Raw genomic sequence first — 16,889 nt, forward strand, 5'->3', positions numbered from 1 at the left:
AAGTTCAGCTTATTTTTTTTCCTTTTTCCCCAAAATGACAGCATTTAATAGAGAAGTAAAATGTATAGCTATGTCTTGGTTTACATTTTATTTCATCTTCCTGCTAAATCCACGCTGGAAACTGTTTTTTAGCTTTGTCCCATTTCAGACATTCATTACTTAGGCTGGGAACGGCCACCAGCCACGCATGTATGTCTAACCAGTTCTCTCTCTCTCTCTCTCTCTCTCTCTCTCTCTCTCTCTCTCTCTCTCTCCAGATCTCTCTCTCTCTCTCCCCAGAGTTCTCATATAATTTCACTAGGTGCGTCTGGGTTTTTCTGCTCTGACCAAAAGAAAATATAAACTTCCAGAAGAAAGCTTTCTATTTCAGTAGGAATTTGAAATCACAAAGACCATCGAGGGGTTGTGGTTATAACCCAGAGTCCCTGGGAGGAAATCTCTTCTACACGGGCTTCCTCTGCACAGGATGAAACCATTGGTAGCAAAGACAGCTCTCCAGTCACCCTGCTCTGTCCCTCCCACTGCTGTTCCAAGTAGCAGGCTGCCCCAATCCTTGAACCAGCTGGAACAAAGCAGCCCTTTGTCACTCGTGGGGTGATTTACCACTCATGGAGGCCACCAGCCCAGTGCCACCCAGGCCACGCCTCCCCCTCCTTGTCTTTCAGAAAGGTTTTGGCGTCAAAGAGAAACAAAGTCTCAGGCTCTGTCAGGGACATCCCCGCCCCACTCCCATAATCACAAAGAAAATGTAGCCTCCCTCTAGCTGGGGATTCTAAGTGCACTGAACTTTCCATGGCTAACTTCACCACAACGCTCATGTCTGCCACCACTTGCCAACAGGCTTTTTACCCAGAGCTAGAACTTCCAGGGATCTCCGGGGAGAGTACAATAAGCGGCTAAGGGTAAACAAAGGTGATGGCTGGCGAAGTCAGCTAGTGACAGCTTGACACCTTTAGAGGAACGAGAACGCGAGTCTTTATTTTGCTTTTGAAGAACCAGTCCAGTCCAAACAAACTGCCTTCCATGCAGTCATGAAGACCTCTCTGGTAGAATTAAGTCATACCTATAATTAGTAATGGGGACACTGGCTTGGGAGGCTTATCTGGAATGGTGACTGATGGGCCTTGGTATTTCCAGCTCAAACAGGCCTTATCTTCTCTAGGTGTCAGAAGCCGAGGTTCGGGTGTAGCCGGTCAGTTGCAAAGAGCAGCTCGGGAGTGTTAAGCGGCTTCAGGAGTCTTGTGGACAGCACCATCACCTAGGACAGGAGGGGCAAGCACAGGACACTTAGAGAAGTAAAGGAAGGTCTCCGAGGGAGGCAAGGCATGAGCCGTGTGGAGAAAAGCAGACAGGTCTTGGGTCTTTCATCTATGACTTGGGTCCTAAGTGAGTCTCCTGCTCGCTCACCTAGTCCATGGGCCTTTGGGTCCACCCGGCTGACTCTGGGCAACTCTTCCCACAGCCTGGACTTCAGCGTGAGGCTCATTTCCCTCTGGAACACCAAGAGAGCACGTTCCAGGACTTGCCTGGATACACGATATGCTTAGGAAGGGCCAGGCAAGGGTCTGCCCAAGCAGGCACCAGGCATCTCTTGCTAACAAACCGCCTGTGGGAAATCAGGGAGGTGTTCCAGCAAGGAATTCCATAGGCCAGCATCAGAGTGTGGCATGACTGGGCCTCACCAGGCTGTGCGACATTGGACAGGTGCAGGAGGACGTCTCCCTGTCCTCTTGCCTGCCCCCACAGTTATCCCAGGTGTAATGAAATCAGTGAAGTAATCAACTCCAAATTCAACTAGCTCATTGATGCAAATCAGAGGCCACATTCCAACTCAAGGCTGAACAGGGCAGGGTCACAGTCAAGGAGGAAGTAGAAAAGAAACACTTAAGAACTTCAATTTATTTATTTATTTATTTTTGTTGAAAATAACTTTTTAACAACCTCGTTGAAGAGTTCTCTCTTCTTCAAGTGCAGTGCCTTTAAAACACTTATTCTGGAAAAGAGTTATCAAGAAACACATGGCTAATGCTAGCGAAGCCATATTTTTGGATGGTTAATAAAAAACGTACTGAAATCTGTGCTTCTCATTTTCTTTGGAATCTAAGCAGAGTTGGTTTGAGGGTAGTGATGAATAGAGTATCTCCTTACCACCTGAGCAAGGGTTCAAGCATGGATGTTGCACCAAACCAAGTAGGTGGTGGCCATGGTGGCTTCCAGGCCAGAGCTGCCAGCCATGAGACCTCAGCTGCACTGCTGGCTGCTGGGTTCCTTCTGGAATTTTCCTTGGAGCCTCACCCTCCCACCTCATCAATCCCAGAAAAGGAGAAGAGTGAGCTTGCTGCAGTGTCCCCAGGATTATGTAAGCTCCCCTACTGAGCGCCCAGGAAGAGCTCCCTCCTGTAGGCCACGCTTCCCTGTGATCTGGTGATAGGTTTGCAGGCGACCTTTAGAATCATTTGGAAGTACAGAAATTTCTAGAGAAACACACATAGGTTCCTATAGTTTTAGGGGAGATTTACAGACCTCCAGAGATCCATAAGTTACATGCATGTGTGTATGTGTGTCCTCAGAGCTATGCAAAGCTAGTGGATGCCTCCCCAGCTGAGGTGAGGGGCAGAAGCGAGGGCCGAGTCTGTCTCCAAATAAGCTTACATCTTAGTGTCGGGTTTGAAAAACGTGGTGGGGGTATGCCAGCTACAGATCAAGTTGATGTCAAGAAGGAGTCTGTCCGGCTCAGGTCCTATGCTGGGCTCACAGCCATGGCCTCTGAGTGGGAACACAAAGACCAGGCTCCTCTGATCTAAACAAAAAGGCCCATGAGGTGACAGCCTCCTGAGTTCACAGCTGAGGGCGTCTGGGGCCTGCTCTGGATCAGGTAGAAACAAACACTAGGAACACTAGAGGCCGTTTATAAAGTAGGTTAGGGGGGCTGGGAGGGAGGGAGAAAGAGTCCACAGAACTCTTCTGTGTGAGGAAGAGCACAGGTTAGACGTGGCCAGCTTGAGCTGGACCCCAGCTAAGGCTGCTCACCCTGGAGTCGTTGCTCCATCACTCCGAGTCCCACTTTGCTCATCTTTAAGGCTGCCCCATGACCACTATGAGGAACATGGAGCACAAGGCGTGCTTCAGAGGGGCTGCTGGTGGTGGCTGCTGTCCTTTGCTCCCTCTGCTGTGTCCCTCCTTGCAGCTCCCTGCTGTCCTTAAGTGATATGGGGCAGGTGACATAGCCAGACTGTGCTTCCCATACATACGTCTGTTACTCACAGGACTGCAATCTCTGCTCCCCTCTCACCGCTATTTGATAAGCCCTGCCCCAGGACAACATTCCAGGCCGGTGGAGTCTGCTTCCTGCCGGGTTCTCAACCGTTCTTTCCTCCACAGCCCTTTATGGTCAGTCCCATGTGTCAGCTGACCTCAGGTATCTGCAGCTACACAATTGGTTATTCGGGATGTTCCTTTTTAGGCAGACTTCTACTCTCTCTGTGGCCTTTCAAACCACTAAGACAACTCCGCCTCCAGCAAGCCTCCTTGGACCACCCTTCCCGGCCTCCAGCCTGAGTGTGTCTTGTGGCTGTTTGTCTTACTGCATTTCCCACTCTTCCTTTAGCACAGTGTCTGCTCCCAAGCAGTGAGTTCATAAACAACTGAGCAGAACAACTGAACAGGCAGAAGAGACACAGGGCAGGAGGCGAGGGCTTTAGCCAGGCACAGTAGGAAGCTTTCCATTTAGGAAGGCCTCAAAAGGTCTGATGACCACACGTTTCCTTTGTATCACTTCAGTGAATCCCACTGTCTGAGGCTCTTTAAGGCATGATCCTGGTCATACTGAAATCTACCAGGTTTCCATTCTTGAGCAACTAAAACTTTTTGTTTGTTTGTTTTGTTTTTTGTTTTTAACTTTAAATTTCATGTGCATGAGTGTTTTGCCAGCATGTATGTAGTGTGTATGTGCACCACATGTACAGCTGGCGCCCTCAGAGGCCAGAAGAGAGTGTCAGAGCCCCTGGAACTGGAGTTACAGACGGCTGTGAGCTGCTTTGGGGTGCTGGGGATTGTAACTGAGTTCTGTGCAAGAGTAACACGTGCTCTTACCTGCTGAGCCGTCTTTCCAGCCCATGGTCTCTATTGTGCCCTATTCACCCGTTATTTATTTACAGCCCTGGCATTTTGGACAAGTAGACTGCTTTAGATTATTTTTTCATTTTTAATTTTAAAGTTAATTCAAACAAGACCATGTCTGCATTATTTGGCTAAAATAATCATTCTAAAAACTTGGCTCCAAATGGGTGGAAAAAAGCTGAGAAGAGCTTGACACTGGTCTATCAGTTAAAATGTAAATACAGCCAGCATAGAGGCTGATTTAACACTGGAGGACACCTTCTAGAGAGCTGACTAGCCTGTTTCAGAGATCTGGGGAACAGACCCAGACTCTGAGGGCTGCCTCGCTCCTTGCCCACAAATGGTCCTTGCTCTCTGCACCTTCGTGTCCTCCTTCACCTTTCCTCTCTCCTCAACTTCGGCGGTAGCTCTGCTGCTGGCTGCTGCTGCTTTCCCTGCCTCTTGGCTCAGGACTGGCTCATTCAAGTTTAAAGAGTTTAACTCGACTCCTCAGTTCCGGACCACCTGTCACCTGCCACATGGGACACTCAGGAATGAAAGATTCTTTCTCAGAACACAAGGTGCAGCCTAGAATATCCCTACCTGCACCGTGCACCGCCACTGACCAGAACACAGGAACCACCTGTTGCCGCCTGCACTAAGGCCCTCCCGCAGCCCTCTGCGGGGCATGCTCAGTACCCGGCGGGGGGAGGCCTAGTCCTTGGAGGCCCACTGGCTGGCATTCCTCTCCCCAGCCACACTGATTTGCAGGTGCCAGCACTTCTCCATTCTATTTCTGCTGCATTTGGAGGTGATGGTTAATAGCTAGGATTTGTCTATCGGGGCATTCTGATTTCCAATACCAAGAATCAAAAAGAACAGGCAGTATTCTCTTCCTTCTCTTTGTTCTAAACCCAATGACCCCACCCCAAATGACGGCACAGCACAGGTTACCTGTCGGCAGCAATGGCTTCTGCGCACATGTACTGGAGGTGCAGTCTAACCCTGCTTGTCGACCTGCTACACTGGACACGCTCACCCACTGGGGCCAAAACATAAAATGCTCGGGCGGTTAACCCAGGGAAACAGCTATTCTTTCTAGAATACCTGTGATCCACGTGGTACCAGACATAAGTGCTGGGTGTCAGCTCTCCCACAGAGCTCGGGGTTATCTATCTATCTATCTATCTATCTATCTATCTATCTATCTATCTATCTGTCTATCTGGCCCTTGTGTTTCTCACCTTTCTCACTAGACACTTTCCTTCAGGAGTGTGGAAGTGCATGGTAGTGTGACAGCCACACCCATCTGTGAAAGCAGCAGAGAGCTGGGCAGCTCGCAGGTTTGGCTTCTCTTTCTTTTCCTGACCTGGCTGTTTTCTGCGAGGACACCTCTCACAACCACAGGCTTCTGTGGGCCTCATGGCCACCACTCGGCAGCAACAGAGTTCTGCTGGCTGAAGCATCTGGCCACAGGGCCCCATGCAATAGAGCGGAGTGAGAAGACCGGGCTGGTACCCGGCCCAAGCGCTCTGAGGAAAGGAACGTAAGAATACTCTTAGCTTGTGCCTGTTTGCGGTGAGTTGGTAAGGGCGGAAGAGAGGCTTTTGTTGTATAGATGGGCACGGCTCACACATGGTCAGGCCGGCTGTGCCTTTGACAGCCTAGGCACACCACGGCTATGGAATCTTCTCTTTCAGTGGGGTTCACACAGTCTCCCAACATCTGAGAAGGGAACTGACACACAGACTATTCTGGGACCAGCTCAGCAGCAAGGCCTGACTACTAGGGAGTTTCTAACATCGGGAGACTAAGGTTTCCATTAGCCCTCAGGGAATGTCACCCCAGCAGCACCCAGGCAATCTCCCCACCCTCACGAGAGTGGAGACCAAAGGCCTGCCATGAGTAGCCATTCCTGCTTTTCCCTGCTGCTATGAGAATCCTCTTAGGGTCTGCTAATGCCTCAGGGAGTTTTTGTACAAAGGACAAGGAGTGGTCAAGCCTGTCCCTTAAGCCTTCAATACTCTGAGATGCTCTGTCTTCAGACGAATGGGTAGAGGGTCAGACTGACAAAGTCACTGCTGATTCTGGCCTCTGCCACCATATTGTCACCAGACTTTGAAAGCTTCTACACTCTAGCCTTTTAGAGTTGTGATTGCAGTGTCTGGGTGGCTGTTTCAATGCACGGTGTTCAAAAGAGTTAGGAATGTGGTTCCTATGTTAGAGATAACAAAAAAAGGTGCTTACTTACTTGAAAAAAAAAAGTTTAATTAACAGAGTCTTAATTCTGCTGGCAGAGGAAGTGCAAAATGAGGCTAGAATTATTAGTTTTCCAGAAACTTCTCAGCTCTGATGATGATGGGTGACAATTATGACAGAGAGGGTCATAGAAAATAACTACACTTTCCCAGGTCCAAGCCTGCTCCCTAAATAGACAGCTTCCCTTCCTAGCTGGGTGTCTGGATAGAAAGAGAGATCAGAGCTTCTGGATTTCATCGGTGGGCTCAGGCACCCACCATCACAGATTCTACCAAACTCTCTTGGAATCAATGTATCCTCTAAAACACCAGGTTTGCCGAGCTCCTGCTGCACACTCAGGCCCAGCGTTTGTACTCAAGGAGCTCCTGTGGTGGAAGGGACCATGCTAGCAAATATGGAACAGCCAGTGAGCAGGCTTTACTGAACAGCATGGATTTGGGTGCCAGCATGAGAGACTCGGGGAGCATCCAGAGCAACTGGCAGGATGTCACAGAAAGAGAGAAGGCTGGTTGTGTAGATACACAGAGCGTGGTGGGATCGGGAGGAAGCCACGGCGCTACCCAGATAGGCAGGACTGGGCTAGAATGCTAACTACCATTCCCGCTCAGCGGCTTTCCATGCAGCTGTGCGGACAGTAGTAGCTAGTGTCTTCAGTGAGGTTTTGAACCTCTGACACTGCTCTTGTCCCCCCTGAGCACCACAGGTGGGAAGAGGTCCCTAGAGCCCCTCCGTGCTGCTGTTTGGAAGTGCAATGTCTCCACAGGCTCATGCAAGTCAATACTTGGAGGTTTGGGGAGGTTGTAGAATTTTTAGCAGGCAGGACTAGTTGGAGGACACAGGATGCTGGGGATTGGAGGTTTGGAGGGTTATAGCCTTGTCCTGCTGCTGGACCCATACTCTCTTTACTTCCTGGTTGGCACCATTTACTGTGCAAACAAAAGGGATCTTTCTGCTTAGTGTGAGAATTGAAGTTTGCCAAGTGGTAGGTTCTTAACCATAAGGGGAAAAAAAACCTCTCCAGGGAAGTGAGTGGACTTGGTCTGGCCAAGAGGATGACTTTGGGACGGTGGCCAGAGGGAGAGCATGATAGGATGACAGGATGCGGGGAGGAGCGGACAGAGAAGAGAGCAAGCCGGAACAACGAAGCCCCCACCACCCTTCTCACTGCTGTTCGTCTCACCCACGACTCAGTACCTGGGTTCCTGGCTTCAGAGATGCTACAAGGTCTTTGACCATCTTGGCTTCAGCGACTGTGACGCCACCGACCACAAAGAGGATCAAGAGGGGATGGTCACTGGGATGGGGCCGGCTCACCTGCAAAACAGAACATCAGGTCAGATGCCAGCAATGGCCACTGCTTTCCTCTTGCTGGTGGAACGGAGAACCTTGGAGCAATACTTATTAGCGGCCAGATGTGCCAAAGCCTTGTGACTCTGTTGGCTAGGGCTGCACAGCATGGCACCTTAGTACATCCTACATAAGGCTTTATCAAAAGGAGAGCCAAGGGTGCTGGAGCCATTAAATAGGAGAAGGCCTAGCAACACCTCGATGCTCATCTTTGAGGACTCAGAACACCTTGTCCTTTGTCCCACAGCTCTGCCTCAGCTGCCATCATGGCCATTTTGTTTCTTTCTTGCACCTCCTCCATTCCACAGGAGCAGGCATGCCTCCTTAGATCCCTACTGTCTGCTGTGCTTGCCCTCTGTCAGCGCAGAGTTGGTGTCCTATCACTATCTGTGGAACTAACCTGGTAGGTTCTGGTGGGGGGATGGAGCTTTACAGAAATATACAGAAGTACAGGTCCTGCCTAGCATGATTTAGAGCTAAGCACGTCACCAAACTGGCCATAGCCAAGGACCTACTGTGTGTGAATACTGCATTAACTACTCAGTAGACCCCTTCTTCCCTGTTTTTTTATGATTTTACCCCTGGGACAAAGTATACTAAGATGAGAAACTGACCCAGCGCTGAAGTCCTGAAGAGAACAAGAAAGGGCTCCTGAAGGCAGTCTGTGGCAGACAGCTGTCTTCCTGAGTGAGCAGGGTAAGCATGAGTCAAGCTCTGTCCACAAGCAGAGGGCAGCCATGTGGAGCAGCCCAGGACCCAGGTGGGGCCCAGGGCACATGGCATCACCCAGGAAGGTGCTGCCAACCACCTGAATGGCCACCAACTGCGTGAATAGTCATGGGTAGGATGAAGCCACCTAAATACTTGGGATTTTTCCAGGTCAACGGGAAAGCTGTGTGGCCTACGGGCCCTGCTGGGCCACAGCAATGAATGGGCTTTGTCCTAGGACAGTGCCATGATATTCCAGTTCCCAAGTGTCTGCCACATCATGCTGACTTGAGCTGCATTTAGTCTCCCCGGTGGGCAGTTTCCTTAGCTCTCCCCCCCACTGCCCCCTCTTATGCTTTCTTAAAAGCAGTCCTATCCCAGGCCTCGTCCTCCTCCTTCTGTCCCACGGCTGCTGTCTATCAAGTTCTTCCATCTTGGCCTTGACATTTTTGGTGCTAAGCATAGTATTGCACGCAGAGAGCTAAGGCAGGCAGGTAAGATGGCTTAAGAGGTAAAGGTGCTGGCCACACAATCCTGAAAACCTGCATTTGACCTCTGGAATACACACAAAGGAGGAAGCAGACCCCACACACACACACACGCCGTGGCGTATGTTCTATCCCCACACATTACAAGTACATACAACGACAACAACAATGACAACAATAACTAATTAAATAAAAAATAGAGAGCAAATGTATAGGATGTACAAGGTGACAGAAGATTCCTGATTCCTTTGTTATCTTAGAGACTTTAACAAATTAATATTCTTTTTAAAATTTTTTTGAGGCAGGGTTTCCTGTGTAGCCCTGGCTGTCCTGGAATTCACTGTATAGACCAGGCTGGCCTCAAACTCAGATATCTGCCTGCCTTTGCCCTCTGAGTGCTGGGATTAAAGGTGTACATCACTACCACGTGGCTTTATTTTTAAAATACTATTTTCCTCCATCCCTCTCCCTTTCCTAATCCATCCCACACATGTATTCCTCTTGCTCTCTCTTTATCTCGATATCCATATTTATATCTATTCCTAAATATATAACTGGAGCCTTCTCCATCCATATGCATTATGTGCGTGTATGATTTCAGGGCTGGTTACTTGGTATTAGGTAACAAACTGGGACACTTTCCCCAGGGAAGACTTTCTCTCAGGGGTCCTGAGCTGCCTGTAGCTCTTTGTCTAGGGTTAGGTTTCCCCTTCCATGTTAGCATGTCTATTGGTGCCACCCCGCTTAGGCAGGCATGCTGGGGAGACTTCGTGGGTGTAGCGTCTCTGACATTCTTGACTTCTTGTTCATTTGGCTCTTCCCATCTTCTAAACTCCTCTTTCCTAGTGATCCCTGAACCTGAACCGGAGGAGGAGGAGGAGGAGGAGGAGGAGTCGGGGTCAAGGAGGGTGTGGAGTACAGAGTTGTGTTGTAGATGCGGCATTTGGGGCAGGGTGCTGCTTGGCCCCTGTTCTCTGCAGTTCTCTGTAATGGTCAGACACATCTCCGAACCTCTCCCTCTAGCTTATGCATGGTTTTCTGTCTGAGTAACCAGACCCGGGGAACCCTCCCAGCCTCACAAACAACTGCTGTTTCTCACTTAATCCTGGGACAGAAATACAACTGGCTCTGAAACTTTACCATGGCACAGTGTGTTCCTCAACACATATGCTTTCCATAAGAGAGTTTGGAATCTGAAGCACATGCTGAGAATCTTGGAAGGACACAGTAGAAGATGAAAAGGGGGAAGAGAATGAAAGGCAGCAACAACAAAGAGCAATTCCCTGGGGCAAGGATAGGGGTGTGGGTGTAAAGTGTGGGGGTAGGGCTTGGGGGGCTAAGGAGTGGCGGGCAGGGCTGGGGGGCTAAGGAGCGGGGGCGGGGCTGGGGGAATGCTGGACTAGGCACAAATACTTGGGTCCAATTAATGCATGTTGGTGTTTGCTATTTTGGTTTCGGTTTAGATTTGTGAGTTGATATCCGACTTTCTCTTCAGAGCGTGTCAGGCCAGCAGGCTGCTGGGAAGTGGAGCCAGTCTCATCCCAGTCCCAAATTCCTCAAATGCAGCCGCACATGACTTGGCCCTGTCTGTGTGTTAAGTCTGTGGGGTGACAATCTGAAGATGAAAGCTTGGCACGGCATGTCACTGCACACGCAGAGTGTAATAAAGCAGGCAGAGTCTCTGCTCTCTGTCATTTGATGAGCCCTGGAGGGCTGGGATTAAGGAGGTCAGCTCTGGTCAGGGGATATGGCTTTCTCCCCACCCACACTATACCCAGGATCTCAGTGCAGGCTCTGGGAGCATCATCTGCTGTCTGGTTGACTCCTCTGATGCCAAGGTGAGCATCCAGCTGCTTCCAGTGTCTGGGACCTCTCAGGAATTCTGGGAATGCTGCTTCCTTCGGGGTGCTTCTTTCCTCAGGTTCCCTCTGTCTGGGGCTTACTTATCCTCAGAACAGGAACAGTCAGGTTCCCCATTCTCCATGCGTGATCAGTGCTTTACAGAGGCAGTAAGAGAGGCTCAGGCCTTAAGAAGAGACCGGGTCCTGGAAAGACCCATGCTGAAAATGGCTGTCAGGAGTCACTGATATCATCACCACTGCTCCCAAACATTTCTCTACCCAGTCATCCTTTCAGCAAATATTTATTGAGCAACTACTATGGGGGGGGCACTGCGAAGGAATCACATGCAACCAATACCCATCTCGTGAAAGCCAGTGACTCTTCCTGGTCCCCACTTCCTCAGCCCTACCTAGGTTCAGAGTCATCTTTTCTCTTTTTTGCCTTATCCCAGGCTCGCCCTGGTTTCCCATCACTCAGTGCTGCCAGAGTAAGTCTTACAGAACACAGAGGAATTTGTTATATATTCACAAACAACACTCAATGGTACAGTTCTGGTTTATGGTCTGTTGCTGTGATAAAACACTGCACAAAAACAAATTGGGGAGGAAAGAACTTCTGTGATGCTTGGCCCAGGGAGTGGCACTATTAGAAGGTGTGGCCCTGTTGGAGTAGGTGTGTCATTGTGAGTGTCGGCTATAAGACTCTAAGACCCTCATCCAAGCTGCCTGGAAGTCAGTTTTTGACCCGACCCGAGGGTCAGTCAATGGGGTCTGAAAGGGAGAGAGTGGAGATGGGGGGGGGGAGAGACTCTAAGAATGGAGACAAGACAGTCTGTCTGATCAAGTCTCGTCTGTTGAAAGGCAACAATGGGTGTATATAAGCACAAGCTGGGGAGTGCAGCTAGAGACACTTACACAGGTCCAGGATGTGTCTGAGAAAAACAGAATGTTATCAGAGTGTGTTCAGCTGGGGTGGACTGCTTGAAAAAACATCATGCTAGGAAAACAAGCCTCTCGTCAGGGTGGGAAAGTACCAACCTGTAAGTAAGTAGCCCGAGATGGCTGCAGAGATGGTAGCCGCTTTCTGCTAAGCGTCGGCTCCCAACAAATCTTCCACTAGCTGTCTTCAGATGAAGGTGTAGAACTCTTAGCTCTGCCTGTACCATGCCTGCCTGGATGCTGCCGTGTTCCTGCCTTGATCATAATGGACTGAACCTCTGTACCTGTAAGCCAGCCCCAAATATATGTTGTCCTTTATAGGACTTGGCTTGGCCATGGTGTCTGTTCACAGCAGTAAAACCCTAACTAAGACAGTCCATCATTAAGGAAAGACACCAGGGACTCAAACAGGAGCAGAGTCAGAAACCATAGCAGAATGCTATATACTGGTCTGTTTTCCATGACTTTCTCATACAACTAGGACCATCTCCCTAGGGGTGGCAGGTGCCTCCTACACTGGGCTGGAGCCCCTCACATAAAATATTACCAATCTGATGGGGACAATATTTTAATTGAGGTTCCTTCTTCCCAGGAGTCTCCAGTTTGAGACAATTTGACAGCAATGAATAAGCACAGAGAATTCTTTGTAAATTAACTAGCATAGGGAATGCTTTGTTTTTGATAAAAGTTGATAAGAAATTTCCATTTCCAGCCTTTGTTGACCTAGCTCCAACCTCTGTGTATCCATCATGGTATTCTCTTTCTCTCCACTGGCAACTTTCGCCCCAGCCACCTGGAATGACCATAAGCCCCCCATGTACATCTCAGTCTTTGTGCTGGCTCCTACTGCCCTGACAACATCTATAGTCCAGGGGCCCACAAAGTTCCCTTGTGCTCCTCCACCCACTCCTCACATCACAGCTGTCTCTCTAACACTCCTCAACATACCCAGAACTACGTAAGGCAAGCTCTGCTACAGCAGGCAGCTGTCTATTACATTATGTCTCCCTTACTAACAAAAGTCATTGCTCCCTGTCAGACACAGTACGAAGACTGCCACAGTCCAGGTTTTTACTTTTGCTAAGTAATTATACCAAAGTCCACTTCATTAGAACTCTTAGAATAGGTTTAGCTAATGTTAGATATAAATCAAGCCCTACCTCACAGTATGCATCACAATTTAGAAGAATTTAAACAATGTCTATAAATGGCTGCAGAGAGCAGCCACAGACCAAGAAGCTCAAGGCTGACATATTTTCTTCTAATCGTAAATGCCATTAAGCCCGGTGGACTCCATCCAACAGCATCTCTCTCCAAACCTTGTTTTTCTTATATAAGTGCTAAGGAGTGGGTCTAGGTGACCTCTAAGGTGTGCTCAGCTCTCACAGTTGAAGGGGCTGGCATCATCCCTCACATGAAGCCCAGCACTCTCCGCCTACCCCAGTGAAGCATCCTCTGCATGATGGTCATATCTACAATCCGATCATCCGCCCTCAGCTCGCGGTCATTAGAGTATGACTCTGCTGTCCAATCTGTTCATGGAATGAGATGCTGAACCCAACTTGTCATTCCAAGACAGATGAGGCTCCGTGAGCACTTGTTGGCTATCAAGGAGAACCAAAAGCTACGGTTGGACATTCAACCATGCATTCCCTAGTATGGCTTGAGCACCTGCAATATTCTCGTCTGCAGAGCATAGCGGCTCTCACCAACTGCTTGCTTCCCAGATGGCTTTTCGGTTTTTGGTCCTGCTCCTTCTGCATTGCTGTCTTTGGGGTCCCTACATATCCTTTTGCCCTTGAAATAAACAAGCCTTTCTTTGATTAAGTTGCTGTGACTTGCTGGAATCCTACCACACAGATTTGACTGCTTCTAAGGCCCTGCGTGAGTGCTGTTTCTTCATGTGGGCTTTTTCCAGTTTCCAGGCCACAAGGCTGTCACATCAACTCAGACACAGAGCCCAGAGGCAAACACTGTGCTTTCATTCTTTGTCATGAGTCTTTTTCCAATTAAGCACGGCCACATAAGAAATGGAACAACTACAGTGACACGAACTTTTAAAGCACACAGAGAAGGAGGGAGAAGGGCCCTGTGCCATCTCATTAGACTAAGCCCACCCTCTTCACACTGACTCCAGCAGAGAAAACATCTTGACAGATCATGTTCTTTAGTCAAAACAAGCTGAGGGTCAAACACATGGAATAGATATAAAGTGTGTTAGTCTCAGGGGACTCAAAGCCTAGCCACAGATTTCAGAAATGCACCCCCAAAGTGCTGCCTATTAGATATGCTAGTTTTAAATTAAATTTCCATTCCAGTGAGAGGGGAGAGTCTGTCGATTGAGTCATTAGGTCGCTATCAAGCTTTTGTCAGAGCACCTCAAGGTGCTGTGTGGAGTCCAGTAGGGAGCTGAGCTCTTCTATCCAGCTTAAGCCCACAGTGTTCCTCCTAGCTCAGTGGACCTCCCTCACTGGGTTGTCTGTCTCAGGAGGATGACAGCCTTAGTGGCTAGTCATAAGTCCTCTGGCTGAGAGGTGATCGGGATGCCTTGAACGTCCTCCTAGGATAGCAGGGCTTGCTTGCTCTCCTCAGCTTCTCATTCAGGAAGTCATTTTTTTGATAGATTATTTTAACAACTACCATGTGGCATTCATTTATTCCGTTTCCTGGTATCACCGGTTGTGAACTCGGGTCAGAAGTGTGAAAGATTTTGGCGTCTTCTAAGAGGAATGGAGGCCTAGGTTGGATTAGAACTGCCCTTAGTGCCCTGAAAAGTCAGATGATGTGGATTTACCTGGGTACAGAATACACTTTTCAAAAATGGCCATGATAAGACATACTTCCTGCTCCTCACGCTCTAGGTCCCTTTTCAAGAGGAAGGACATGTATTTTATTTCTGTGGAGAAGACTGCCTTGACATGTGGAGTGCCATGCCTGTCCCCTGGCTGCCCCTCTTAGAGCATGGGCACCATGGAGAGGAGCTGAGGACCTGGACCACAGGCCCCTAGTTCCCAGCTCAGCCTCAGCTCAGTGACAGTGAGGGCCAGGGTGGCAGATTCTGCCATGTGGAGCTCTGGTCAGAGTGCAACCTTCTGAGAAGGACGAATGATTAGCACTCTTCCGAGCCTGTGGGTCAGGATGGCTGCTTACTTGATACTGGACTAGCAGAACCAGTAGAAACCAAAGACTTCTGTGGCTTCTGACTTTTAAAGTAGAACTCGGTGAAGAACGTGCATTGATAGAATTGTGTCCATACTATGACACAATGACGTTATGACTCCAGGGAGTCAAGACCCTGCGGTCAGAACCTGCCTTCCCGTGAAGAGTCTGTCAGACTCTGAGAATCAGACAGATCTGAGCCACTTTAACAAACAAACAAACAAAACCTCTTTCGTCCAACAGAAATGTGTGAAAACAAGTACAACTGGGCTGAGGGGCCCTGTCCAAGAGTCTGCAGGGCGGCTAGCCCTTGCCACAACACTCCTCACAGAGCGCTCTCGAGGCCTCCTGGAGTGTGGCAGTGCTGCAGAAGAGCTCTGGGACAGTCAGGACCTTAGGCGTCCTGGGTTCAGCCTGTGTTTGGCATGGCGGCATACATATCTTGCTGGCTCTTCACAGTTTGCTCAAAGAGAGATAAGTTCTGTCACTAAGCCTGTGGAGCTCAATGAATTGGGCTGACAGTGGAGAGGCCCGGGGACTGGAAAAGAACATCGGAGCCATGAACATGGCTCCAGAGCCAGGCTAGGCCACCCGACTGCTTGTCTTCTGGCAAGTGTGAACGTCGAGGACTTTGCAGTGATGTGGCTTCTGCAGGCAGTGTCTAGTCTTTTCTTTGTAAAAACAGACTTCTATCCTCAATTCTTTTTGTCCTACTTGATTTTACTATTTTAATTTTTTTGAGACAGGGTCTTACAGTGTAGCCTAGGCTGGTGTGAAGCTCACTATGTAGCCCAAGTTGGCCTTGAACCCACAATCTCCTTACCTTTATCCCCCAACGCTAGGATTACATGTGCTTACCACCACACTCGACTCCTTCCTTCCTCTTATTTCTCAGATAGGTTCTTGCTCATAGGCCAGGCTAGCTTCAAACCCGTGCTCGTCCAGCCTTACCTGTGTGTACACCCAAATGTCAGCTCTGTCTCGGCTATAACAATACCGAGTGTGGCTCTCTCCTGGTGCTGGGTGCTCAGCATGCCCTTATACATCTCACACAGGTCCACCATCACCCCACTTTATAGATGAGAAAGTGGAGGCACAGAGGGCCTGAGTGGTTCTTGTACAGTCTAACTGCAGGTTTGGGGCTCTGGTTTCTACCACCTCCATCGCTCACAGATCCTGGGAGGGAACTCATAGAACGTGTCCTAGATGGGGGCATGGCTGGGGCGGGGGAGGATGAGGGCAACAGATGAGGCTCACTGGAGTAGACCAATAGCACCGCCCACTTGTGAACATTCTGAATGAAGCCCCAGGCTTAAGGGCCAGGCAGTAGCTCTTCCTTATCTGAGGTTTTGTGTTCCACAGTTTCAGTTATTTATGTTATGAGAACAAACTTCTAGAAACCAATCTCTAAGTTTTATGTTGCAAATGGTTCTGAGAAGCATGACGAAATCTTGCCCTGCTCTCTTCTCCTGCGTGGGAAGGAAGAGTCCCAATCCTGCACATGGACTCCTCTTTCGTCACAGAGGCCACCTGGGTTATCAACCGACCTTGGCGGCATCAAAGCACAGTGTTCAAGCACCCCTTAATTTACTTGATTATGCCCTCAAAGTGCAAATTATGTCCCGAAAGCAGGGTGCTGGCAAATCTGATAAGCCAAAGAAAAGCTGTAAAGTGCTTCCCTTAAGTGGGAAGATGAAAGTTCTTGACTTGATGAGGAAATATATAATTGTCTGTGGAGGTTGCTCAGATGTACGTTAAGAACAAGTCTTCAACTAGAATAGTACTTGGTTCAGTGTCATGCTTGCAAAGTGACACTGTGACCAGAACACCCGCCATTTGCTTATTAGCAAAAAAGGCATTGCATTTGTGTCTGTGGTCAAAACATTGGCATGCACAGGGTGTGTGCCTGTGGCTCCAGGTCTTCCATGGGAGTCGTGGAAGAGGTTCCCTACACTCAGTGGGACTCGTGGAGTCAGAAAGAGAAACGAATGGTTTCAAGCTATGCTGAACGAGCTTTGCAGCCTGAATTTTCTGATCACCCCCCCCCCCC

At 49.1% G+C, this 16,889-nt stretch overlaps 1 protein-coding gene across 1 annotated transcript in view; it reads right to left on the reverse strand.

Moving 5' to 3' along the window:
* Positions 1–235: 235 nt before the first annotated feature.
* The window catches only part of Scfd2 (sec1 family domain containing 2), a 317,786-nt gene continuing 301,132 nt past the window's right edge, over positions 236–16,889 (reverse strand). Inside the window, exons 8-9 of the mRNA XM_021210860.2 lie at positions 7,552–7,671; positions 236–1,258 (exon numbers count right to left, since the gene is read on the reverse strand). Coding sequence (XP_021066519.1) covers positions 1,166–1,258; positions 7,552–7,671 — 213 coding nt within the window. The 3' untranslated portion in view covers positions 236–1,165. The remainder of the gene's footprint in view (positions 1,259–7,551; positions 7,672–16,889) is intronic.

Source organism: Mus pahari, chromosome 13 (assembly GCF_900095145.1).
Source record: "Mus pahari chromosome 13, PAHARI_EIJ_v1.1, whole genome shotgun sequence".
Lineage (NCBI taxonomy): Eukaryota > Metazoa > Chordata > Mammalia > Rodentia > Muridae > Mus > Mus pahari.